Here is a 27861-nt window from a genome sequence, read left to right as displayed (position 1 = left end):
CGGGAACGGCACCGGGAACAGCACCGGAGCGATACCGGGAACGGCACCGGGAAGGTCACTGGGAACGGCACCGGAGCGATACCGGGAACAGCACCGGGAAGGTCACCGGGAACGGCACCGGGAACGGCACCGGAACGGCACCGGAGCGGTACCGGGAATAGCACCGGAACGGCACCGGGAACGGCACCGGGAGCGCCACCGGGAACGGCACCGGAGCGGAACCGGGAACGGCACCGGAGCGACACCGGGAACGGCACCGGGAATAGCACCGGAGCGATACCGGGAACATCACCGGGAACAGCACCGGAGTGACACCGGAGCGGTACCGGGAACATCACCGGGAGCAGTCCGGTAGCGGCACCGGAGCGGTACCGGGACCATGCTGCGTCTTCCGGCGCTGGTGCGGCTCGGGGTCTGCCGCCGGTACCGGGCCCGGTCGCTCTGCTCCGCGCCGCCCCCGCAGCCGGTGATCGCCGCCAAGGAGCCGTTCCCGGTGGAGCTGCAGGCGGGGAAGAGCTACGGGTGGTGCTCGTGCGGGCACAGCAAGCGCCAGGTGAGGCCCGGGGAACCGGGAGAACCGGGGGGACCGGGGAGAACCGGGGAAACCGGGAGAACCGGGGAGAACCGGGAGGGAACCGGGAGAACCGGGGAAACCGGGGAGAACCGGGGGAAACCGGGAGAACCGGGAGGGAACCGGGAGAACCGGGGAAACCGGGGGGGAACCGGGGATCCGGGGAGAACCGGGAGGACTGGGGGAATTGGGAGAACCGGGGGAAACTGGGGGAAGCAGGGGAACCGGGAGAACTGGGGGGAACCGGGGATCCGGGAGAACTGGGGAGAACCGGGGGGTACCGGGAGAACCGGGGAAACCGGGGGAAACCGGGGATCCAGGAGAATCGGGGGGAACCGGGAGAACCGGGGGGGAAACGGGGAGAACCGGGAGAACTGGGGGGAACCGGGGAAACCGGGGGGGAACCGGGGGTCCAGGAGTACTGGGGGGATTTGGGAGGACTGGGGGAACCGGGAGAACCGGGGGGATCTGGGATAACCGGGGGGGAACCGGGGGGTTCGGGGGAAACCGGGGGAGAACCGACCCCACAGGAACCCCCCAGACACGGAGCGGGAGGTTTTGGGGCGGTTTTGGGGTTTTGCAGTTCCCGAGGGATGGGATGGGATTTATGGGATTTATGGGATTTATGGGATGGGATGGGATGGGATAGGATGGGATGGGATGGGATGGGATGGGATGGGATGGGATGGGATGGGATGGGATGGGATGGGATGGGATGGGATTTATGGGATGGGATGGGATTTATGGGATGGATGGGACGGGACGGGACGGGATGGGATTGATGGGATTTATGGGATTTATGGGACGGGACGGGACGGGACGGGACGGGACGGGACGCTCGCGGTGACCCCAGAGGAACAGCCGGGCACCCCCAAACCGCTCCTTGCCCCCGTTCTGCGCAGCCCTTCTGTGACGGTGCCCACAAGAAGGAGGCGCCGGGCTCGGCCCCGCTGCGCTTCAGCCCGGCCCGGGACGGCCCCGCGCTGCTCTGCGGCTGCAAACGCACCGGGAGCCCCCCGTACTGCGACGGGAGCCACAAACGGCCCGAGGTGCAGCGGGCCTGAACCCGCCCGGGCCACCGGGAGCACCGGGAGCGGCACCGGGAGCACCGGGAGCGGCACCGGGAGCACCGGGAGCACCGGGAGCAGAACCGGGAGCACCGGGAGCACCGGGAGCAGCACCGGGAGCACCGGGAGCGGCACCGGGAGCACCGGGAGCACCGGGAGAACCGGGAGCACCGGGAGCACCGGGAGCGGCACCGGGAGCACCGGGAGCACCGGGAGCACCGGGAGCAGCACCGGGGCTACTGGGAGCACCGGGAGCGGCACCGGGAGCACCGGGAGCAGCACCGGGAGCAGCACCGCGGAGCAGAGGCTCCAAACCCCAATGAAATCCGCTGTGGGGCGGGGATTGGGACCCCAAATCGGCCTCTGGACAATGGGATTGGCCCGAGGGGTTTGGGGTTGGATTGAGGGATTTGGGATTGGATTGAGGGGTTTGGGATTAGATAGAGGGGTTTGGGATTGCCAGGAGGTGTGAGCACCCCTGGGACTGGGGAGCCTGTGGGGTTTGGGATGGAGAGACCTGTGGGATTTGGGCTCTGTGGGATTTCTCAGGAGGCTCTGTGGGTTTTGGGCTCTGTGGGATTTCTCAGGAGGCTCTGTGGGTTTTGGGCTCTGTGGGATTTCTTAGGAGGCTCTGTGGGTTTTGGGCTCTGTGGGGTCTGGGCTCTGTGGGGTTTGTGCTCTGTGGGATTTGGGCTCTGTGGGTTTTGGGCTCTGTGGGGTCTGGGCTCTGTGGGGTTTGTGCTCTGTGGGGTTTGGGCTCTGTGGGGTTTGTCAGGAGGCTCTGTGGGGTTTGGGCTCTGTGGGGTTTGGGCTCTGTGGGGTCTGGGCTCTGTGGGGTTTGGCTCTGTGGGGTCTGGGCTCTGTGGGGTCAGGGCTCTCTGGGGTTTGGGCTCTGTGGGGTTTGGGCTCTGTGGGGTTTGGGCTCTGTGGGGTCTGGGCTCTGTGGGGTTTCTCAGGACACTCTGGGCAGTCGCCCCTTCAGCGTTTGCTCATTCCCAAAGCCAGACCTGAGGTTTCCAAATGTTGAACCAAGGACAAAACCCAGAGATTGGGATTGTTCCCAGAGATTGTGATTGTTCCCAGATATTGGGATTGTTCCCAGAGATTGTGATTGTTCCCAGAGATTGGGATTGTTCCCAGAGATTGGGATTGTTCCAGGACATTAAACGTGATCTGAACACATGGAGTGGTCTGGTGTGTACTGAGAGGGAAACCTGACATCAACACACCTAAACCCAAACCTAAACCTAAACCCAAACCCCAAACCCAAACACAAACCCAAACCTAAACCCAAACCCAAACCCAAACCTAAACCTTAACCCAAACCTCAAACCCAAACCTAAACCTAAACCCAAACCCAAACACAAACCCAAAACCCAAACCTAAACCCAAACACAAACCTAAACCTAAACCCAAACACAAACCCAAACAAACCCAAACACAAGCCCAAACCTAAACCCAAATCCAAACCTAAACCTAAACCCAAACCTAAACCCAAACCTAAACCTAAACCTAAACCTAAACCTAAACCCAAACCCAAACCTAAACCTAAACCCAAACCCAAACCCAAACCTAAACCTAAGCTTAAACCCCAAACCTAAACCCAAACACAAACCCAAACCCAAAGCCAAACCTAAACCTAAGCTTAAACCCCAAACCTAAACCTAAACCCAAACCCAAACCCAAATCACGCCCCAGCCCAGCCTGGCCCTGTTTACAGGAAGAAAATGGGGTCAGGGTGACACAAACAGAGACCCCAAAACCCCTCCAGAGACCCCAAAACCCACTCCAGAGACCCCAAAACCCCCCAGAGACCCCCAGCCTGGAGAGGGACAGGGGACAGAGGGGACAGAGGGGACAGAGGGGACAGAGCCCAGCCCCTCATGGCTAAAGACACTGAAATCTGATTTTTTTTTCACATTTTCTTTTATTACAAACGCACTGTGAGGGCAGGAGGAGAGGGTGGGAAGGACAAGACACACACAAAAAAAAAAAAAAAATTATAAAACCAGCTCTGGGGAAGGTGGGGAGCAGGGAGCAGCTCCATCCCGACCGTTTGGGTGCCCCCCAAATTTCCCTGGAGCTGTCAGGACCTCGAGGGAGAGAAAATCTTCCGGGGGGGAATTTTGTGCTGCCACCACCAAGCCGGAGGAAAACGCCCCCCAAAAAAACGGATTTATTGTGCAGAAGGGCAGAGTCTGTGCGAGGCTTAGCCCAAAACTGTGGCCAGAAGCCGGAGGGAAAACAAAGAAATCCCCCAAAATTCGGCTGGGGTGAGATCCAGGAACTGCTGGGGAGGGAAAATCCCGAAGGAACAGCAAAAAAAGGCACAAAAATGGGAAATAAAACCCAGCAGCAGAGCCTGGCCAGGCTGAGGGGCAGATCTGGGGTTTTTGGGGGTTTTGGGGTTTTTGGTTTCTGTGCTCGACCCTCAGATCTGCAGCCACGGCCACGGGTGGGGAGGAGGAGGAGGAAAAAAACTTCGGGAAAATTGGGAATGGGAATGGGGATGGGAATGGGAATGGGAATGGGAATGGGAAAATGGGATGGGAATGGGAAAATGGGATGGGAATGGGGATGGGGGAATTTGGGAATGGGAAAATGGGATGGGAATGGGAATGGGAATGGGAATGGGAATGGGGAATGGGAATGGGGATGGAAAAATGGGAATGGGGATGGGAATGGGAATGGGGGAATTTGGGAATGAGGGTGGGAATGGGAATGGGAATGGGAATGGGAATGGGGATGGGAATGGGAATGGGGAATTTGGGAATGAGGGTGGGAATGGGAATGGGAGAATGGGGATGGGGATGGGAATGTGGGAATGGGAATGGGAATGGGAATGGGAATGGGGATGGGAATGGGAATGGGAATGGGAATGGGAATGAGAATGGGAACGGGAATGGGGGAATTTGGGAATGAGGGTGGGAATGGGAATGGGGATGGGAATGGGAAATGGGATGGGAATGGGAACTGGGAATGGGAATGGGAAATGGGAACTGGGAACTGGGAATGGGAATGGGGATGGGAATGGGAATGGGGATGGGAATGGGAATGGGAATGGGAATGGGAATGGGAATGGGAGAATGGGGATGGGAATGGGGGAATTTGGGAATGAGGGTGGGAATGGGAATGGGAATGGGAATGGGGATGGGAATGGGAATGGGGATGGGAATGGGAATGGGAATGGGGATGGGAATGGGAATGGGAATGGGAATGGGAATGGGGGAATGGGAATGGGGGTGGGACGGGGGGAGGGGCAATGCAGCTTCCAAACCCAAACCTCAAACCCAACCCCCCCCAAAAAAAAAACCCAAACAAAACAACACACGCACACACACACAAAAAAACCCCCAAAACAAACATACAACAACAACAACAACACCAAAAAAAAACCCAAAACAAACAAACAAACAAACAAAAAGAAACAAAACCCAAACAAACAAAAAAAAACAGATTTAAAAATATCCACCGCCATTTCTGTGTCTTCTTTGAGCTTTTAAATTAGAAAATAAGTCCGTAGAACTCTGCTCTCTGTCTCCCTATGTACACAAAGGTATTTATAGAGCTCTGCAAGGAATTCTCCATGGGAATCCCCCTTCGGGAACACCTGGAGGGGTTTTGGGAATCCCTAATCCCTAATCCAGGGGTTTTAGGAATCCCTGGAGGGTCTGCAGGATCCCTGGAGGATTTTCAGGAATCCCAGGAGGAATTTCAGGAACCCCTAGAGGATCTGGAGGAATCCCTGGAGGATCCATAAGATTCCTGGAGGATTTTTTAGGGATCCCTGGAGGATCTGGAGGATTTTTTTAGGGACCTCTCGTGAATCTCCAGCATCCCTAGAGGGTCTGCGGGAATTCCAGGAGGATTTTTAGCAATCCCAGGATGATTTTTAGCAGCCCCTGCAGAGTTTTTCGGAGTCCCAGGATGATTTTTTTGAGTCCCAGGATGATTTTTTTGAGTCCCAGGAGGATTTTTCCGAGTCTCAGGATGATTTTTTTGAGTCCCAGGACGATTTTTCGGAGTCCCAGGATGATTTTTCAGAGTCCCAGGATGATTTTTTTGAGTCCCAGGACGATTTTTCGGAGTCCGAGGATGATTTTTTTGGAGTCCCATGGGGATTTTTCGGAGTCCCAGGATGATTTTTCAGAGTCCCAGGATGATTTTTTTGAGTCCCAGGATGATTTTTTTAGTCCCATGGGGATTTTTCGGAGTCCCAGGATGATTTTTCGGAGTCCCAGGAGGGTCCCAGGATGATTTTCCAGAGTCCCAGGATGATTTTTTCAGAGTCCCAGGATGATTTTTTTGAGTCCCAGGATGATTTTTTTGAGTCCCAGGAGGGTTTTTCAGAGTCCCAGGAGGATTTTTCGAGTCCCAGGAGGGTTTTAGCTCAGGGCCGAGCCCGCGCTGCCGTTCAGGGCGGTTTTGCGGCCGCGGGCGGGTGGCAGCGGGTGACAAGTGGGCGGCATCGGGTGACAATTGGGTGGCAGCGGGTGACAGTTCGAGGCGGAGCCGTTGAGGGCGGGCCCGGGGGGCGATGCCAGCCCGGGGGGCGATGCCAGCCCGGGGCTCTGCGCTTTGTCGCTGCCCGACTCGCACTCGGAGGCGCCGCTGGTGTTGGTGCCCTCGGAGGGTGGCACGGCCGGGCACAGCCGGAGCCGCTTGCAGGCGGGCTGGACGCGGTACTTGAGCGCCAGGGGACCGGTCTGGGGACACGGGGCACGGCTGGCACCGCGCGGGGACAGCGGCACTGCCAGCACCGCGGGGACACCGCGGGGACACCCCCCAAGTGCCACAGACACCGCGGGGACACCGGCACTGCCAGCACCGCGGGGACACGGCGGGGACACCCCCCCAAATCCCACAGACACCGCGGGGACACCGCGGGGACACCCCCCAAAATCCCACAGATATCGCGGGGACACCGCGGAGACACTGGCACTGCCACCCCCCCAAATCCCACAGACACCGCGGGGACACCGGCACTGTCACCCCCAAACCCCTGGGGACACCATGGGGACACCGGCACTGCCACCACCTCCTCCGCATCCACCAGGGACACTGGCACTGCCACCCCCCAAATCCCACAGACACCGTGGGGTCACTGGCACTGCCACCCCCAAACCCCTGGGGACACGGTGGGGACACCGGCACTGCCACCACCTCCTCCCCATCCACTGGAGACACCGGCACTGACACCTCCCTTCCCAGGGACACCATGGGGACACTGGAACTGCCACCGCTCATCCACTGGGGACACCGGCACTGCCACCCCCAAACCCTTGGGGACACCATGGGGACACTGGCACTGCCACCCCCAAATCCTTGGGGACATTGGCACTGTCACCCCCAAACCCCTGAGCACACCGTGGGGACACTGGCACTGCCACCCCCAAACCCCTGGGGACACCATGGGGTCACTGGCACTGCCACCCCCAAACCCCATCCACCAGGGACACCGGCACTGACACCCCCAAACCCTTGGGGACACCATGGGGACACCGGCACTGCCACCACCTCCTCCCCATCCACCAGGGACACTGGCACTGACACCCCCAAACCTCTGGGGACACCGGCACTGCCACCTTCCTTCCCAGGGACACCATGGGGACACTGACACTGTCACCCCTCATCCACTGGGGACACTGACACTGTCACCCCCAAACCCTTGGGGACACCATGGGGACACTGGCACTGCCACCTCCCTTCCCAGGGACACCATGGGGACACCGGACCTGCCACCCCCAAATCCTCGGGGACACTGACACTGCCACCCACCAAACCCCTGGGGACAGGGTGGGGACACTTGACACTGCCACCACCCCCCATCCACCGGGGACACCGGCACTGTCACCCCCAAACCCCTGGGGACACCGTGGGGACACTGGCACTGCCACCACCTCCTCCCCATCCACCAGGGACACTGGCACTGCCACCCCCCAAATCCCACAGACACCGCGGAGACACTGGCACTGCCACCCCCAAACCCCTGGGGACACCATGGGGACACTGACACTGCCACCTCCCTTCCCAGGGACACCATGGGGACACTGACACTGTCACCCCCAAACCCTTGGGGACACCATGGGGACACGGGCACTGCCATCCCCAAATCCTCGGGGACACTGGCACTGCCACCCCCAAACCCCTGGGCACACCGTGGGGACACCGGCACTGCCACCATCCCCTCCCCATCCACTGGGGACACCGGCACTGCCACCCCCCAAACCTCTGGGGACACTGGCACTGTCACCCCCAAACCCTTGGGGACACCATGGGGACACTGGCACTGCCACCATCCCCTCCCCATCCACCAGGGACACTGGCACTGCCACCCCCAAATCCTCGGGGACACTGACACTGCCACCCACCAAACCCCTGGGGACAGGGTGGGGACACTGGCACTGCCACCACCCCTCATCCACCGGGGACACCGGCACTGCCACCCCCAAACCCCTGGGGACACGGTGGGGACACTGGCACTGCCACCACCTCCTCCCCATCCACTGGGGACACCGGCACTGACACCCCCAAACCTCTGGGGACACCGGCACTGCCACCTCCCTTCCCAGGGACACCATGGGGACACTGACACTGTCACCCCTCATCCACTGGGGACACTGACACTGTCACCCCCAAACCCCTGGGCACACCGTGGGGACACTGGCACTGCCACCCCTCATCCACTGGGGACACCGGCACTGCCACCCCCAAATCCTCGGGGACATTGGCACTGCCACCCACCAAACCCCTGGGGACACCATGGGGACACTTGACACTGCCACCACCTCCTCCCCATCCACCCGGGACACTGCCACTGCCACCCCCCAAATCCTCGGGGACACTGACACTGCCACCCCCAAACCCTTGGGGACACCATGGGGACACGGGCACTGCCACCACCCCCAAGCCCCCGAGAATCCCACCCGGAGCCACCGGGTCAGGAAAATCCCCCCGCTCTGGGATTTGTTATGGGAAATCCTCCCCCAGAACAGATTTTCCCATTTTTTTTCCCCCCAGCACAGATTTTCCCAGTTTTCCCAGTACAGATATTCCAGATTTTATCCCCCAAAGACCAGATTTCCCCGGTTTTCCCAGGACAGATTTCCCCAGTTTCTCCCAGAATAGATTTTCCCAATTTTTTCCCTAGAACAGATATTCCTGGTTTTCCCAGCACAGACATTCCCAGTTTTCCCAGTACACATTTTCCCAGTTTTCCCAGTACAGATACTCCCAGTTTTATCCCCCAAAGGCCAGATTTTCCCAGTTTCCCCAGGATAGATTTTCCCAGGTTTTTTTTTCCCTAGTACAGATGTCCCCAGTGTTCCCAGTATTCCCAGCCAAAATTCTCCCAGTATTCCCATCACAGATTTTCCCATTTTTCCCCAGTATAAATATTCCCAGATTTCCCCAGGACAGATTTTCCCAGGTTTTTTTTTTTTTCTAGTACAGGTTTTCCCACTTTTCCCAGCACAGATTTTCCCAGTTTTCCCAGCAGAGATTCTCCCAGTATTCCCAGTATAGATTTTCCCAGTATTCCCAGAGGATTTCCCCAGTATTCCTAGCACAGATTCTCCCAGTATTCCCAGCAGAGATTTTCCCATTTTCCCAGTATAGATATTCCCAGTATTCCCAGTACAGATTTTCCCACTATTCCCAGCACAGACATTCCCAGCATTCCCAGTACAGACATTCCCAGTATTCCCAGCACAGATTTTCCCTTTTTTTCCAGTATAAATTTTCCCAGTATTCCCAGCACAGACATTCCCACTATTCCCAGCACAGACATTCCCAGCATTCCCAGTACAGACATTCCCAGTACTCCCAGCACAGACATTCCCAGTATTCCCAGCACAGATTTTCCCATTTTTTCCAGTATAAATTTTCCCAGCATTCCTAGCACAGACATTCCCAGCATTCCCAGCACAGACATTCCCAGTATTCCCAGCACAGCCATTCCCAGCATTCCCAGCACATTCCCAGTATTCCCAGCACAGACATTCCCAGCATTCCCAGACATTCCCAGCATTCCCAGCACAGACTTTCCCAGCATTCCCAGCACAGACATTCCCAGTATTCCCAGCACAGATTTTCCCATTTTTTCCAGTATAAATTTTCCCAGTATTCCCAGCACATTCCCAGTATTCCCAGCACAGACATTCCCAGCATTCCCAGCACAGATTTTCCCATTTTTTTCCAGTATAGATTTTCCCAGCATTCCCAGCACAGACTTTCCCAGCACTCCCAGCACATTCCCAGTATTCCCAGCACAGACATTCCCAGCATTCCCAGCACAGCCATTCCCAGTATTCCCAGCACAGCCATTCCCAGTATTCCCAGCACAGGCATTCCCAGCATTCCCAGCACAGGCATTCCCAGTATTCCCAGCACAGACATTCCCAGTATTCCCAGCACAGATTTTCCCTTTTTTTTTCCAGTATAGATTTTCCCAGTATTCCCAGCACAGGCATTCCCAGCACTCCCAGCACAGACATTCCCAGCATTCCCAGCACAGATTTTCCCTTTTTTTTCCAGTATAGATTTTCCCAGTATTCTCAGCACAGACTTTCACAGTTTTCCCAGTGTAGATTTTCCCAGTTCCCCCAGGATAGATTTTCCCATTTTTTTCCCCAGCACAGCCATTCCCAGCGTTCCCAGTACAGACTTTCCCATTTTTTTCCAGCACAGCCATTCCCAGCATTCCCAGCACAGCCATTCCCAGCATTCCCAGCCGGTATTTTCCCGATTTCCCGTCTCCCGCTGCTCACCCTCCTCCAGGGGTAGATGTAGGCGATGTCCATCAGGGTGTAATACTCCTTCAGGGGCTCGTCCTCGTACAGCACCTCCACCTGCAGGGAGAGGATGGGAAGGATGGATCCAAACCAGGAAAAGATGGATCCAAACCAGGGAAAGGATGAATCCAAACCCAGGGAAAGGATGGAGACAGATCCAGGGAAAGGATGAATCCAAACCCAGGGAAAGGATGGATCCAAACCCAGGAAAGGATGGATCCAAACCCAGGGAAAGATGGATCCAAACCAGGGAAAGGATGGATCCAAACCCAGGGAAAGATGGATCCAAACCAGGGAAGGATGGAACCAAACCCAGGGGAAGGATGGATCCAAACCCAGGAAAGATGGATCCAAACCCAGGGAAAGGATGGATCCAAACCCAGGGGAAAGATGGATCCAAACCAGGGAAAGATGGATCCAAACCAGGGAAAGGATGGAGACAGATCCAGGGAAAGGATGGATCCAAACCCAGGGGAAAGATGGATCCAAACCCAGGGAAAGGATGGAGACAGATCCAGGGAAAGGATGGATCCAAACCAGGGGAAGGATGGATCCAAACCCAGGAAAGGATGGATCCAAACCAGGGGAAGGATGGATCCAAACCCAGGGAAAGGATGGAGACAGATCCAGGGAAAGGATTAGACAGATCCAGGGAAAGGATTAGACAGATCCAGGGAAAGGATGGATCCAAACCCAGGAAAAGGATGGAGACAGATCCAGGGAAAGGATGGAGACAGATCCAGGGAAAGGATGGATCCAAACCCAGGGAAAGGATGGATCCAAACCCAGGGAAAGGATGGATCCAAACCCAGGGAAAGGATGGATCCAAACCAGGGAAAGGATGGATCCAAACCAGGGAAAGATGGATCCAAACGCAGGGGAAGATGGATCCAAACCCAGGGGAAGGATGGATCCAAACCCAGGAAAGATGGATCCAAACCCAGGGAAAGGATGGATCCAAACCCAGGAAAGATGGATCCAAACCAGGGAAAGGATGGAGACAGATCCAGGGAAAGGATGGATCCAAACCCAGGGGAAAGATGGATCCAAACCAGGGAAGGATGGAACCAAACCCAGGGGAAGGATGGATCCAAACCCAGGGAAAGGATGGATCCAAACCAGGGAAAGGATGGATCCAAACCCAGGGGAAGGATGGATCCAAACCCAGGAAAGATGGATCCAAACCCAGGAAAGGATGGATCCAAACCAGGGGAAGGATGGATCCAAACCCAGGAAAGGATGGATCCAAACCAGGGAAAGATGGATCCAAACCAGGGAAAGGATGGAGACAGATCCAGGGAAAGGATGGATCCAAACCCAGGGGAAAGATGGATCCAAACCAGGGAAAGATGGATCCAAACCCAGGGAAAGGATGGATCCAAACCAGGGGAAGGATGGATCCAAACCCAGGAAAGGATGGATCCAAACCCAGGAAAGATGGATCCAAACCCAGGGAAAGGATGAGACAGATCCAGGGAAAGGATGGATCCAAACCCAGGGAAAGGATGGATCCAAACCAGGGAAAGATGGATCCAAACCCAGGGAAAGGATGGATCCAAACCCAGGAAAGGATGGATCCATTCCCGACCATTCCCAACCATTCCCAGACATTCCCAACATTTCCCAACTATTCCCAACCATTCCCGGCCGTTCTGTTCATTCCCGCCAGTTCCTGACCATTCCAACCGTTCCAGTTCCCCCGTTCCCGCTCCCATTCCCATCCCCCTCCCCATTCCCATTCACATTCCCATTCCCATTCCCACCCCCATCCCCGTTCCCATTCCCATTCCCATTTCCAGTTGTTCCCATCCCCATCCCCTTCCCCGTTCCCGTTCCTGGTCATTCCCGTTCCCATTCCCGTTCCAAATTTTTCCCCGTCATTCCCGTTCCCATTCCCATCCCCATCCCCGTTCCCGTTCCCATTCCCGGTCATTCCCATTCCCATCCCCATCCCCATCCCCGTTCCCGGTCATTCCCGTTCCCGTTCTCGTTCCTGTTCCTGTTCCTGTTCCCATCCCCATCCCCATCCCCATCCCCATCCCCATCCCCATCCCCATTCCCTGTCATTCCCGTCCCCGTCCCCGGTCATTCCCGTTCCCATTCCCGTTCCCTGTCATTCCCGTTCCCGTTCCCGGTCATTCCCGTTCCCATCCCCATTCCCTGTCATTCCCGTTCCCATTCCCGGTCATTCCCGTTCCCGTTCCCGTTCCCTGTCATTCCCGTTCCCATTCCCGGTCATTCCCGTCCCCATTCCCGTTCCCGGTCATTCCCGTTCCCGTTCCCATTCCCGTTCCCGTTCCCGTTCCCTGTCATTCCCGTTCCCATTCCCGGCCATTCCCGTTCCCGTTCCCGGTCATTCCCGTCCCCATTCCCGTTCCCGGTCATTCCCGTTCCCATTCCCGGTCTCCCGGTATTCCCGTTCCCGTTCCCATTCCCGGTATTCCCGTTCCCGTTCCCGTTCCCGGTCATTCCCGTTCCCATTCCCGGTCATTCCCGTTCCCGTTCCCGGTCATTCCCGTTCCCGTTCCCGGTCATTCCCGTTCCCGTTCTCTTTCATTCCCGTTCCCTGTCATTCCCGTTCCCATTCCCGTCATTCCCGTTCCCATCCCCGTTCCCTGTCATTCCCGTCCCCATTCCCGGTATTCCCGCTGCTCACCCGGTACTTGCTGGGCACGTCCATCTTGTTGCGCAGGAACTTGGCCAGGTGCAGCACGGTCATGGCGGCCGGGCAGCGCAGGAACCGCAGCGCGGGGCCCGGGGGGCACGGCGGGGCCTGCCACGGGTGGGGGCACGGGGTTTGGGATGTCCTGGGTCTGGGGGATCCCAGGGTTTGGGGTCTGGGGTGTCCTGGGTTTGGGGTGTGCAGGGTTTGGGGTATCCTGGCTTTGGGGTCTTGGGTGTCCTGGGTTTGGGGGATCCCAGGGTTTGGGGTGTCCTGGGTTTGGGGTGTGCAGGGTTTGGGGTGCCCTGGGTTTGGGGGGATCCCGGGTTTGGGGTGTCCCGGGTTTGGGGTCTGGGGGGTCCTGGGTTTGGGGTTTGGGGTATCCTGGTGTTGGGGGATCCCAGGGCTTGGGGATCGCTGTGTTTGGGGTGTCCTGGGTTTGGAGGGATCCTGGGTTTGGGGGGATCCCAGGGCTTGCGGTGTCTGAGTTTGGGGTCTGGGGTGTCCTGAGTTTGGGGTTTGGGGGGCCCTGGGTTTGGGGTGTCCTGGGTTTGGGGTGCCCTGGGTTTGAGGGGATCCCAGGGCCTGGGGAGTCTGGGGTTTGGGGTGTCCTGGCTTTGGGGTGTCCTGGCATTGGGGTGTCCTGGCTTTGGGATTTGGGGTGCCCCAGGTTTGAGGTTTGGGGTGTCCTGGGTTTGGGGGGATCCCGGGTTTGGGGGATCCCAGGGCTTGGAGTGTCCTGGGTTTGGGGTCTTGGGTGTCCTGGGTTTGGGGTTTGGGGTGTCCTGGCTTTGGGGTCTGGGGTGTCCTGGGTTTGAGGGGATCCCGGGTTTGGGGTGTCCTGGGTTTGGGGGAGTCCCAGGGTTTGGGGTGTGCAGAGTTTGGGGTGTCCTGGTTTGAGGTGTCCTGGGTTTGGGGTGTCCTGGGTTTGGGGGATCTCGGGGCTTGGGGTGTCTGGGGTTTGGGGTGTCTGGGGTTTGGGGTGTCCTGGGTTTGGGGTTTGGGATGTCCTGGGTTTAGGGGGATTCCTGGGTTTAGGGTGCCCTGGGTTTGGGGGATCCCAGGGCTTGGGGTGTGCAGGGTTTGGGGTGTCCTGGGTTTGAGGTGTCCTAGGTTTGGGGGAGTCCCAGGGTTTGAGGTGTCTGGGGTTTGGGGTGAACTGGGTTTGGGGTGTCCTGGGTTTGGGGGATCCCACGGTTTGGGGTGTCTGGGGTTTGGGGTGAACTGGGTTTGGGGTGTCCTGGGTTTCAGGGGATCCCAGGGCTTGGGGGGATCTCAGGATTTGGGGGGATTCCTGGGTTTGGGGGATCCCAGGGTTTGGGGTGTCTGGGGTTTGGGGTGTCCCACCTGTTGCCTATCCCGGGTTTGGGGTGTGCGAGGGTTTAGGGTGTCTGGGGTTTGGGGTGTCCTGGGATTGGGGAGTCCTGAGTTTTGGGGTCTGGGGTTTGGGGTGTCCCAGGTTTGGGGGCATTCCTGAGTGGAGTCCCCAGTTTGGGGTGTCCCGGGTTTGGGTGTCCCATATTTGTGGTGTCCTGGATTTGGGGTGTCCCGCCTGCTGGGTGACCCGGGGTTTGGGGTGCCCTGTTCCCCCCAGGGCAGCTGTGCACCGAGGGCTGAGTGCCACCACAGTGCCACCACAGTGCCACCACAGTGTCACCACAGTGTCACCACAGTGTCACCACAGTGCCACCACAGTCTCACCTTGTCCTTGTCCAGGTCCCCGTTCTCCTCGGCGCCTTTCTGCTCCTCGCTGGGGAGGGACACGGGACAGGGAATGTGGGAAAGGGGAGAGGGAAAAGGGGGGACATGGGGGGACATGGGGGGACATCCCGGGCTCAGCCCGGCACAGGCACCGACATCCCCAGGGCTCCAGATCCCTCTGGGCCCCTCCGGATCCCTCTGGATCCCTCTGGGTCCCTCCGGATCCCTCTGGATCCCTCTGGGTCCCTCTGGGTCCCTCTGGGTCCCTCTGGATCTCTCTGGATCCCTCTGGAATGCTGCTCCGGGCACCAGGGACATCCCTGGGGCCGCCAGCAACAGCAGGAGCACAGGGGTGACACAGCTGGGATCAGGGATCACACTGGGATCTGGGATCAGGGATTGGGGAACACACTGGGATCAGAGATCTGGGATCGGGGATCAGGGATTGGGAATCAGGGATCACATTGGGATCAGGGATCACACTGGGATCTGGGATCATGTGGGATCAGGGAGCACGCTGGGATCAGGAATTGGGGATCGCACTGGGATCAGGGATTACATGGGGATCAGAGATCTGGGATCAGGGGTTGGGGATCAGGGATCACACTGGGATCAGGGATCACACGGGAATCAGAGATCAGGGTTCTGGGATCACACCGGGATCAGAGATCGGGGATCTGGGATCGGGGATCACACTGGGATCGGGGATCACACCGGGATCAGAGATCGGGGATCTGGGATCGGGGATTGGGGATCAGTGATCACACTGGGACTAGGGATTATGTTGGGATCAGGGATCAGACTGGGATCAGGGATCACACTGGGACTAGGGATTATGTTGGGATCAGGGATCAGACTGGGATCAGGGATCACGCTGGGATCAGAGATCAGACTGGGATCAGAGATTGGGGATCAGGGATCACACTGGGACTAGGGATCATGTTGGGATCAGGGGTCAGACTGGGATCAGGGATCGGGGTCAGACTGGGATCAGGGATCACACTGCTGGGATTCAGGGCGTTGGGCGCTCCTGTCCCCTGCAGCATCCTGGGCAGGGGCTCTCAGCTGCCACCACCTCAGGGACGGTGGGAGGAGGTGACAACTTCCAGGTCCCCTCCAACCCCAACCATTCCCGGATTCCGGGAGCGGGAGGAGGGTGGGAGCCCCTTCCTGACCGCAGCCCCGGGCGGTACCGGGATCCCCGGGCGGTACCGGGACCCCCGGGCCGTAGCTGGGTCGGGTCCGTACCTGGGGTCGCGGTGGAACTCGATGGACAGACTGACGATCTCGTCCTCGGGCACCGCCCCCCGCTCCCGCTGCCGCTCCCGCTCCCGCTCGGCCGCCTCGCCGCGCTCCTCCTGCGCGCCCAGCGGAACTGCGGGGACAGGGACACGGCTGGGGACAGCGGGACACAGCCCCGGGCTGGGACACCGTGACACCGTGACAGGGACACTGACACCGTGACGCTGTGACACTGTGACACTGTGACACTGACACCGTGAAGCTGCGACACTGTGACACTGTGACATTGTGACACTGTGACATTGTGACACTGTGGCAGGGACACTGACACCGTGAAGCTGTGACACTGTGACATTGTGACAGGGACACTGACACCGTGACGCTGTGACACTGTGACACTGTGACACTGACACCGTGAAGCTGTGACACTGTGACACTGCGACATTGTGACATTGTGACACTGTGACACTGTGACACTGTGACACTGACACCGTGACGCTGTGACACTGTGACACTGTGACACTGACACCGTGAAGCTGTGACACTGTGACACTGCGACATTGTGACACTGTGACATTGTGACACTGTGACAGGGACACTGACACCGTGATGCTGTGACACTGACACTGTGACACTGTGACAGGGACATTGACACCGTGACACTGTGACACAGTGACATTGTGACACTGTGACACTGTGACATTGTGACACTGTGACACTGGGACACTGACACCGTGACACTGTGACACTAGGACACTGACACTGTGATATGGTGACATTGTGACACTGTGACATTGACCCTGTAACACGGTGACACTGTGACCCTGTTAGACTGTGACATTGACACTGACACTGTGACACTGTGACAATGACTGTGTGACAGTGACACTGTGACCCTGTGACGTAGTGCCATTGTGACATTGTGACACTGACACTGTGACACTGTGACATGTGACACTGTGACCCTTTTTTTTAGATTGTGACATTGACACTGTGACACTGACACTGACACTGTGACAGTGACACTGTGACTCTGTGATACTGTGACATTGTGACACCCTGACATTATGACCTGTGACACTGTGACATTGACACTGTGATGGTGACATTGTGACCCTGTGACATAGTGACACTGTGATGGTGACACTGTGACACTGTGATGGTGACACTGTGACATTGTGACACTGTGATGGTGACACTGTGACACTAACACAGTGACATTGTGACATTGTGACCTGTGACATTGTGACACTCACCCTCCGCCACCGGGTAGGTGGTGTAGAAATCACGTCTCCTCTTCATCTCATCTGTGGGGACAGGGACAGGGACAGGGATGGGGACAGGGACAGGGGGAGGACAGGGATGGGGCAGGGATGGGGACAGGACAGGGACAGGGACAGGGACAGGGATGGGGACAGGGACGGGACACAGGGACAGGGACAGGAATGGGACAGGGACAGGGACAGGGACAGGGGAATGGGACAGGGAACAGGGAACAGGGACAGGGAACAGGGACAGGGACAGGGACAGGGACGGGACAGGGACAGGGGAACAGGGACAGGGACAGGGACAGGGACAGGAATGGGACAGGGACAGGGGACCCAGGGACAGGAAATGGGATGGGACAGGGACAGGGACACAGGGACACAGGGACAGGGATGGGACAGGGACAGGGACAGGGACAGGGACAGGGACAGGGATGGGACAGGGACAGGGACAGGGACAGGGACAGGGATGTGAGCAGGGACAGCGCCACAACCAGGGCAGTGACAGCAAGGGGACACAGGGGGACACCCCACAATTCCCAGGGAATTCCCATTGGAACAATTCCATAAATCCCAGAATGAGGACACCCCACAATTCCCAGGGAATTCCCATTGGAGCAATCCCATAAATCCCAGAATGAGGACACCCCACAATTCCCAGGGAATTCCCATTGGAGCAATCCCATAAATCCCAGAATGAGGACACCCCACAATTCCCAGGGAATTCCCATTGGAGCAATCCCATAAATCCCAAAATGAGGACACCCCACAATTCCCAGGGAATTCCCATTGGAACAATTCCATAAATCCCAGAATGAGGACACCCCACAATTCCCAGGGAATTCCCATGGGAGCTCCAGCATGAACAATCCCATAAATCCCGGAGTGGCGCCAATCCTGAGGATTTGGGATCCCCACACCCCAAATCCTGCCCTGCCCCCATCCCGAGGAGCTCGGAGCAGATCCAGAGCTCCTGATCCCAGATCCTCCCAAAATTTGGGATGGACACCGTGGGAATAGGAAATCCTGGAAAAGGCTTCAGGGGGATGGGAGCGAGTTACAAACGCGATTCCCAAATTCCCAAATTCCTGAATTCCCAAATAATTCCCGAATTCCCAAATTCCCAAATTCCCAAATAATTCCCGAATTCCCGAATCCTCCCCATCCTTGGCTGCACCTTTGAAAAGCCCCGGGACCAGTTTGTACACGATGTCCTGGAGGGTTTTGTCCGACCTGGAAATGGGAAAATGGAAAAAGTGGGAGAAATCAGCGGGATTTGGGAACACTCTGTGCCTGGCACCACGGGGACTCTGCTTCCCCCAGCTCTCTTCTGGAAAATTCCCATCCCAAATCCCAAATCCCCAATTCCCCAAATCCCCAGTTCTCCACCCCAAATCCTCAATTCTCCACCCCAATTCCCCATCCCAAAAGTCCAAATCTCCCTATTACCCAAATCCCCAATCCTCCAAACCCCAAATCTCCAGTTCTCCAATTCCCCAAACCCTATATTCTCAATTCCCCAGCCCAAAACCCCAAATCTCCTAAATCCCAAATCTCCTGTTCCTTATCCCCAAACCCTAAATTCCCAGTTCTCCATCCCAAAACTTCAAATCTCTCAAACCCCAAATCCCCAATTCCTGAAACCCCAAATTCCCCAAACCCCAAATCCCCAGTTCCTGAAACCCCAAATCCTCAGTTCCCTATCCCCAAACCCCAAATCTCCCAAACTCCAAATCCCCAAACCCCAAATCCCCAATTCCTGAAACCCCAAATCCCCAATTCCTGAAACTCCAAATCCTCAGTTCCCTGTCCCCAAATCCCAATCTCCAGTTCCCTATCCCCAAACCCTAAATTCCCAATTCCCCATCCCAAAACACCAAATCTCCCAAACCCCAAATTCCCAGTTCCTCATCCCAAAATCCCAAATCTCCAAACCCCAAATTGCCAATTCCTGAAACCCCAAATCCCCAGTTCCCTATCCCCAAATCCCAAATCTCCAATTCCCCATCCCCAAACCCCAAATCTCCCAAACCCCAAATTCCCAATTCCCCATCCCCAAACCCCAAATCTCCCAAACCCCAAATTCCCAATTCCCCATCCCAAATCTCCAAACCCCAAATTGCCAATTCCTGAAACCCCAAATCCCCAGTTCCCTATCCCCAAATCCCAAATCTCCAGTTCCCTATCCCCAAACCCTAAATTCCCAATTCCCCATCCCAAAACACCAAATCTCCCAAACCCCAAATTCCCAATTCCCCATCCCAAAATCCCAAATCTCCAAACCCCAAATTGCCAATTCCTGAAACCCCAAATCCCCAGTTCCCTATCCCCAAATCCCAAATCTCCAGTTCCCTATCCCCAAACCCTAAATTCCCAATTCCCCATCCCAAAATCCCAAATCTCCCCCACGTTGGGACCACGTCCCAGCAGGCAGAGCCGGAGATTCCGGAGGAGCCGTGGGAGTGTCAATATTCCATAGAGAGCCAGAAAAAATGGGAAAAAAGGGAAAAAAAAGGTGGAAAAATGGATGGATGGATGGATGGATGGATGGATGGATGGATGGATGGATGGATGGATGGATGGATGGATGGATGGATGGATGCATGGATGGAATCCATGGATGGATGATGGATGATGGATGGATGGATGGATGATGGATGGATGGATGGATGGATGGATGGATGGATGGATGGATAATGGATGGATGGATGGATGATGGATGGATGATGGATGGATGGATGATGGATGGATGGATGATGGATGGATGGATGGATGGATGGATGGATGATGGATGGATGATGGATGATGGATGGATGGATGGATGAATGGATGATGGATGATGGATGGATGGATGGATGGATGGATGGATGGATGGATGGTGGATGGATGGATGGATGATGGATGGATGGACGGATGGATGGATGGATGGATGGATGGATGGATGGATGATGGATGGATGGATGGATGGATGATGGATGATGGATGGATGATGGATGGATGGATGATGAATGATGGATGGACGGATGGATGATGGATGATGGATGGATGATGGATGGATGGATGGATGATGGATGGATGATGGATGGATGGATGGATGGATGGATGGATGGATGGATGATGGATGGATGGATGGATGGATGATGGATGGATGGATGATGGATGATGGATGGATGATGGATGATGGATGGATGGATGATGGATGGATGGATGGATGGATGATGGATGGATGGATGATGGATGATGGATGGATGATGGATGATGGATGGATGGATGGATGGATGGATGGATGGATGGATGGATGATGGATGAGGTCCAGGTTGTTTAGGGCTGGACACAGATCACCTGTCCCTCCCCCTTTCTGCTACCACACAGGAGCCCTCGAGGAGACCCCAAGGACCCCCCTGAGCCCCTCGAGCTCTGTGGGACCCCAAGCCCCCCAAGGAGCCCCCAAGGAGCCCCCTCCTCACCTGATGCTGAGCAGGGGCCGGGTTTTGTGCACCTGCACATCGCACATGGGGCAGTACTTGTTGGTCTCCAGGTAACGAACGATGCAGGTTTTGCAGACTGTGGGGACAGAGGGACCCTCTGTGAGCGGGGGGACAAAGGGACAGACCCCCCTGGGGACGTGTGACACTCACAGGAGTGCAGGCACTCCACGATGGTGGTGGCGTCGATGAAGTAGCCGCCGCACAGGGCGCACATCAGGTGGGGGTTGAGCTCCGTGATCTTGATGCGGGTGGTTCTGTGCATCTTGGAGCAGCCGCGGGCGGATCCTCCCTGCGGGGAAAACCCCGGGATGCGCTCAGGGAGCAGGGCCGGGACAGGGTGGGGACTGTCACCTGCCACCCACCCCGCTCTGGGTGTCGCCAACACTGTGACACCTTTGAGCAGGGACATCAAACCCCCACCTGTGGCTGCGAGCACACACACACACAACAAAAAAAAAGTAAAAAGTGTTTTTTGGGTTGGTTCCATGGAAAAGCCGTTTCCAGGCAAAATTCCATTTTTTTTTTTTTTTTTCTAGAGGGAATCCCCAGGCTGGCGTTGGCCGCCTGCCCCGGGCAGGAGCCGCCAGCAGGGCCCGGTGGGCACGGCCGGGCTCGGGAACCGCTCCGGTGCTCCCTCGGTCCCGCTGGAGCCGGAATCGCCGCGGTTTTGTTGTTTCCATGGCAACCGCGACACTTGGCGAGCAGCCGGAATATTGTCACAGCCACCAGGGGACAGGCGACAGGCGACAGGCGGAGAGGGACACCGGGAGCGTGGAGAGGAGCGCGGGCACGGCGGCAGGGCTGGGAACCGGCGGTGGCACCGCGGAGCAGCGGGGACACGCGTGTGACACACGGGGACACGAGTGTGACACACGGGGACACGGGTGTGACATATGGGGACACGCGTGTGACACACGGGGACACGAGTGTGACACACGGGTACACGAGTGTGACACACAGGGACACGAGTGTGACACATGGGGACACGGGTGTGATATATGGGGACACGCGTGTGACATATGGGGACACGGGTGTGACATACGGGGACACACAGGGACATGTGTGTGACACACGGGGACACACGTGTGACACACGGGGACACACAGGGGCTACAGTGCACGCACATGGGGACACCTGCACCAGGGGTGGGACACCAGCGGCACCGGGAGGGAGGTGCCACAGGGACGGGGACATCACTGGGACAGGGATGGGGATGCAGGGTTGGGGACACCACTGGGCTGGGGACCTTGGGGACAGCACTGGGATGGAGGTGCCACAGGGGTGGGGACACCATTGGGATGGCACAGGGATGGGGACATTGCTGGGACTGGGATGGAAATGCTGCAGGGATGGGGACACCACTGGGATGGAGGTGCCACAGGGATGGGGACACCACTGGGATGGGGACCTTGGGGACACCACTGGGACCAGGATGGAGGTGCCACAGGGGTGGGGACACCGCTGGGACAGTGATGGAGGTGCCACAGGGGTGGGGACACCGCTGGGACAGGGACCTTGGGGACACCGCTGGGACAGTGATGGAGGTGCCACAGGGGTGGGGACACCGCTGGGATGGGGACCTTGGGGACACCGCTGGGACAGTGATGGAGGTGCCACAGGGGTGGGGACACCGCTGGGACAGGGACCTCGGGGACAGCGCTGTGCTGTGGGGCAGCAGCCAAGGGGGCCCAGGAGCCCCGGAGGGGTTGGGGACCCCCCAGACCCCCCCGGGTGATGTCCCCGAGCCCTCCCCAGCCCCAGGCGATTGGGGGGGTCCCTGCCAGCCCCTCCCCATGTCGGGGTGTCGCGGTGCCCTGTCCCCGGGGCACAGGGCCCGGGGGGGTTTCGCCTCTTTGGGCGCTCGCAGCCGCCGGTGGCGGGAGGGGGGAGCCCGAGCCACCGGCGCAAACCGGTTCTAATAAACCGGGCGATAGCGGCGGCGATTTCCTGTACCGGGAGGAGGGGGGAACAAAGCCCTGGAACCCCCCCGGAGCCCCCCAGGAGCCCCGGTCCCACCGCGGCCACCGGGGCCGCCCCGTCCCGAACCCCCCGGGCCGGGAAGGGCGAGTCAAAGTCACGGCGGGACCCCCGGCGGTGGCGAGCGCGGGGCTCGGGAACTGGCCCGGGACAGCCCGGGCCTGGCACGGGGGGACAGCGCGGGGACAGCGGGGACACCCCCGGAGCGACCCCCGGGACCCCCCCCAGCTGCGGAGGGGCCACGGGGGATGGGGGAGGGAGAAAAGCTGGACACGCGTGACCACGAAGGGAGCGGGGACAGGGACACGAGAACATGGACACGGGCATGGAGGCGGGACGGGAGCGAGGGGGGTGACAGGCGGGGACAGGGACACGGGGGACACGGGGGGGACACTGACGGGGGGGACAAGGGGGGACATGGAGGGAATACGGCGGACACGGGAACGGGGGGGACATGGACAAGAGGGGCACGGAGGGGACACGGACACGGGGAGGACACAGGAACGGGGGACACGGGGGGACACGGGGGGACACGGGGGGACACGGGGGGACACGGGGGACGGGGCGCACGGGGGGACAGAAGGGACACGGGCGCGGACAGCGGCGTGACATGGGCACGGGGGATACGGCCACAGGGGGGACATGGACACGGGGGGGACATGGACACGGACACGGGGGGACGTGGACATGGGATGGCCACTGACACATGGAGGGGACACGGGGGACACTGACACGGGGTGGCCATTGACACGCGGGGGACAGGGACACACGGGAGGGACACGGGCACGGGGGTGGGCACACGACACACGGGTGGGACACGGGGGTAGGGACACGAGATGGCCATTGACACACGGGGGGGGACACGGACACCGGGCGGGACACGGGGTGGGCATTGACACACGGCGGGGGGACACGGACACCGGGGGGACACCGGGATGGGCACACGACACACGGAGGGGACACAGGGGTACGGACACGGACACCGGGAGGGACACGGACACCGGGAGGGACAGCGGGATGGGCACACGACACACGGGGGGGACACGGGAGGGACACGGAGACCAGGACGGGCACACGCCACACGGGTGGGACACGAGCCCGGGCTGCCCAGGGCCCCGCGCGTCCCCGGCTGTGTCCCCGCAGCTGCCGCCGCCTTGGGGCCGCGCCGGGACCGGCGCTGGGGCGGCTCCGGTGGCCCCGGGGCGGCCCCTTTGTGCTCGGGGCCGGCTGTCAGCGCGGCCCGGCCCCCGCTCCCGCCCCGGGGGGGTCCCGGGCACACGGGGGGGGTCCCGGTGCCCATCGGCCATCTTTGGTACCGGCCCGGTGTGGGGCGGGGGGGGACACCGGGGCCGCGTCCCTACCTGGTGGCGGCGGCCCCGCGGCCGCCCCTCCGCTCCCGCCGCTCGGCTGGGCTCGGCTGGGCTCGGCTGGGCTCGGCTCGGCTGGGCTCGGCTCGGCTCGGCTCGGCTCGGCTCGGCTCGGCTCGGGAGCCGCTGCGGCCGCGGCCCTTTTTTTTTATTTTATTTTATTATTTTTTTTCCCTCCACTCTCTCTCTCTCTTTTTTTTTTTTTCCCTCCCTCTTTTTTTTTTTTTATTTTTTTTTCTCCTTCCTCCTCCTTTTTTTTTCTTTTTTTTTTTATTTTTTTCCTCTTTTTTTTTTTTTTTTTAATTTTTTTTATTTTTTTTCCACCTCCAGCCGCCGCCAGGCCCCGCCCGCCTCACGTGACCTCATTCCTTTGGGGGGCTGCGGAGGGGGGGAACGAGGGGCCGAGATTGGGGGGGGACCCCCCGAAATCCCCCAGCCCCGGTGCTCGCAGAAACCCCCCGGGGGGGAAACGACAGCGCCCCCAAAACCCGCTGGAATAACCCCAAAATGCGGTGTCCACCCCCGCGTACCCCCCTCCCTCGGGACCCCGTTTTTGCTCCAAATTTTAACCCGGGACAAGCGAGACCCTCTGGGGGACCCTCGGTGCTCGGCAGGAGTGGAGGTGGGGGAAGGAAAGAGGAAAAAAATGATTTAAAAAAATAGAGATAATTTTAAGAGGGAAAATGGAAAATTGGAGGGAGGGGGAGAAAAAAAATAGGAGGGGAAAAATGGGGGGAAATGAGAGAAAGAAAAGGAAAAGGGAAAATTAGAGTGGGGAAAGGGAGGAGAGGAAAGAAAGGGAAGAAAAATAGAGGGAAATTAGAGAAAAGGAAAAATGGAAAAGAAGAGGGGGAAAGAAGAAAAACAGGAAATTAGGAAAAGGGGAAATGGACGAGAAGGGGGAAAAGGAAGGTGAAAAAAACCAAGGGAAATAGAGAGAAATCAGGGAAAGAAAATGAAAATGGGAAAATTGGAGGTGAAAGGAAGGGAAAAAATAAGGTAAGGAAAAATGGAGGGAAATTGGGAAAGATGGAAAACGACGGGGAGAATGAAGGGAAGAAAACCGGGGGAATTCGGGCAAAAAATAAAATGGAAAAAGGAGAAAAAAGAACAGGAGAAAAGGAAAGAAAAAAGGGGGCGGGAACAGGAAGGAGGAAAAGAAAAAAGGCAGGAAAAGAGGAGAAGAGTGAAAAAAAATAAAAGCTGGGAAGGAAATGAAATAAAGGAGGGGGAAAGGGGCAGGAAGAGGAGCGGGAGGGGGGTCCCGGTGGTCCCGGGGGGTCCCGGGGTTCCCATGCCCGGGGGGTCCCGGTGGTTCCGGTGTCCGGTTCCCGGTGTCTGTTCCCTGTCCCCGCATCCCATTCCCGCTGTACTGTTCCCGGTATCCTGTCCCCGTATCTCGTTCCCGGTGTCCCGTTCCCATTCCCGATGCCCCGTTCCCTTTTCCGGTGTCCCCATCCCCGGTGTCCCGTTCTCGGTGATCCCGGATACCCCGTTCCCTCTGTCCCGCCCCCATTCCTGGTGATCCCGGTGTCCCCGTTCTCTCTGCCCCGTTCCCTCTGTCCCGTTCCTGTCCCGTTCCCGTGTCCCGTTCCTTTTCCCTCTGTCCCGCTCCTGTCCCGTTCCCCTGTCCCGTTCCTTTTCCCTCTGTCCCGCTCCTGTCCCGTTCCCTCTGTCCCGTTCCTTTTCCCTCTGTCCCGTTCCCATTCCCTTTGTCCCGTTCCCTCTGTCCCGCTCCTGTCCCGTTCCCGTGTCCCGTTTCCTTTTCCCTCTGTCCCGGTGTCTCCGTTCCCCCTGTCCCGTTCTCTCTTGTCCCGTTCCCAGTGTCCCATTCCCTTTGTCCCGTTTCCTCTGCCCTGTTCCCGCTCCCTGTGTCCCGCTCTCTCTGTCCCATTCCCCTGTCCCGTTCCCATTCCCCCGTTCCCATTCCCCGTGTCCCGTTCCCATTCCCATTCCCCCGTCCTGTTCCCATTCCCCCTGTTCCCCCTGTTTCCTGTCCCGCTCCCATTCCCTCTGTCCAGTTCCTCGTGTCCCGTTCCCATTCCCCCTGTCCCGTCCCCATTCCCCTGTCCCGTTCCCATTCCCCCATTCCCATTCCCGTTCCCGTTCCCCGTGTCCCGCTCCCATTTCCATTTCCCCGTCCTGTTCCCATTCCCCCTGTTCCCCCTGTTTCCTGTCCCGCTCCCATTCCCTCTGTCCCGTTCCCCCGCTCCCACTCCCCCTTTCCCATTCCCATTCCCCCATTCCCATTTCCATTCCCCCTGTCCCGTTCCCCTTCGCTCTGTCCCATTCCCATTCCCCGTGTCCCGTTCCCATTCCCTCCGTCCCCGTTCCCGTTCCATTCCCCCTGTCCAGTTCCCATTCCCCCTGTCCCATTCCCCGTGTCCCGTTCCCATTCCCCGTGTCCCATTCCCATTCCCCGTGTCCCATTCCCCGTGTCCCGTTCCCATTCCCCGTCCCATTCCCCGTGTCCCATTCCCATTCCCCGTGTCCCGTTCCCATTCCCCGTGTTCCATTCCCCGTGTCCCGTTCCCATTCCCCGTGTCCCATTCCCCGTGTCCCATTCCCATTCCCCGTGTCCCGTTCCCATTCCCCGTGTTCCATTCCCCGTGTCCCATTCCCATTCCCCCTGTCCCATTCCCATTCCCCGTGTCCCGTTCCCATTCCCTCCGTCCCCGTTCCCTTTTCCATTCCCCCTGTCCCGTTCATATTTCCCGTGTCCCGTTGCCATTCCCCCTGTCCCCTGTCCCCGTGTCCCGTTTCCCGTTCCGGTCTCAGCGCTGAGTGCGGCGGGCTCTCCCCGCTGCCAGCGCGGTCTCTGTGGCGCAATCGGTTAGCGCGTTCGGCTGTTAACCGAAAGGTTGGTGGTTCGAGCCCACCCAGGGACGGAACCGCTCCTTTTTCCTCCGCAGCAAATTTTTCCCGTTTTTTTTTTCCTGAACCCGCCCCGAGAGCGGCCCGGGATGGATGGAGCCGCACCGGGAGGACATTCCAGGGACCGGGATTCGCTCCCGGCTCCATCCGCGGGGAAACAGCTCCCGGTGAGCCCAAACCGGCCGTGCTTCCGCAAGGACATTTTGGGACATTAAAATGGGAACTAAAATCCTCTTTCCATCCCAATCCCGTATTTTGCCTGAAAATAAAGCTGAAGCACCTCCCAAATCTGCCAGACTGAGCTTCCCCCTCTCCTAAAACTCCTGAAAATTCCATTTCTGTGCGCTCGCCCTGAGCCGCGTTTGGTGGAATCAAAGGATGGAATTCCTGCTTTAACCCAGGGCTGTGCTGGGATGGATCCCTGGGATTCCCGCCGGGCTCTGCCTGGGCTGTTCACTCCAGGAGCATTCCGTGATGGAAAACACCCCAAAACCCACGTGAAAAATCCACTTTTAGAATCCACGTTAAAACCACAGCAGGTACGGGCTGGGCTCCGCTCCCGGGTCTTGGTGCCCCCCCTGCCAGAGCTTCCCGAGGAGATTTTTGGGATGATCCCCTTTGGGCAGAGCTCGGGGCCTTTGTCCCCACACCCCGAGGGTGCCAAAGTGGAGATGCGGCTGTTCCAGCTGTGCCACATCCAGATGTGCCCCTGGATCCAGCTGTGCCGGGCGCTGTGTGCGCCACAGCTGTGCGCCCCTGGATCCAGCTGTGCCCCAATCCAGCTGTGCGCCCCTGGATCCAGCTGTGCCCCAATCCAGCTGTGCACCACTGACCCAGCTGGGTCCCATCCAGATG

At 58.3% G+C, this 27861-nt stretch overlaps 2 protein-coding genes and 1 non-coding gene across 4 annotated transcripts; 2 read left to right on the top strand and 1 right to left on the bottom strand.

The window, feature by feature from the left end:
- Window positions 1–227: 227 nt before the first annotated feature.
- On the top strand, window positions 228–2820 carry CISD3 (CDGSH iron sulfur domain 3). The gene is made up of 2 exons (XM_056512272.1): window positions 228–553; window positions 1474–2820. The coding sequence occupies exons 1-2, from the start codon at window positions 380–382 to the stop codon at window positions 1633–1635; spliced, it is 336 nt and encodes a 111-aa protein (XP_056368247.1). The 5' UTR covers window positions 228–379; the 3' UTR covers window positions 1636–2820.
- A 2285-nt stretch (window positions 2821–5105) lies between these two features.
- Window positions 5106–24299, bottom strand: PCGF2 (polycomb group ring finger 2). 2 transcript variants are annotated; one of them, XM_056512270.1, is made up of 10 exons: window positions 24127–24299; window positions 20939–21077; window positions 20768–20864; window positions 18478–18533; window positions 17292–17342; window positions 16042–16168; window positions 14794–14842; window positions 13087–13203; window positions 10407–10487; window positions 5106–6344 (listed from the first exon to the last, which is right to left on the bottom strand). In XM_056512270.1, exons 2-10 carry the CDS (start codon window positions 21048–21050, stop codon window positions 6024–6026), a joined length of 1011 nt encoding a protein of 336 aa, XP_056368245.1. In that variant the 5' UTR covers window positions 21051–21077; window positions 24127–24299; the 3' UTR covers window positions 5106–6023. The 2 variants fall into 2 exon arrangements, with proteins under 2 accessions (XP_056368245.1, XP_056368246.1); XM_056512271.1 differs by lacking the exon at window positions 17292–17342.
- A 2647-nt stretch (window positions 24300–26946) lies between these two features.
- On the top strand, window positions 26947–27020 carry TRNAN-GUU (transfer RNA asparagine (anticodon GUU)). The gene has a single exon. It is a non-coding gene; the product is annotated as a tRNA-Asn (tRNA).
- The last annotated feature ends 841 nt before the right edge of the window (window positions 27021–27861 follow it).

This window comes from Oenanthe melanoleuca, chromosome 27 (assembly GCF_029582105.1).
Source record: "Oenanthe melanoleuca isolate GR-GAL-2019-014 chromosome 27, OMel1.0, whole genome shotgun sequence".
In the NCBI taxonomy this organism is placed as follows: Eukaryota; Metazoa; Chordata; class Aves; order Passeriformes; family Muscicapidae; genus Oenanthe; species Oenanthe melanoleuca.
The sequence above is the reverse complement of the archived record's forward strand: the minus strand, read 5'-3'. Positions and strand labels throughout refer to the sequence as shown.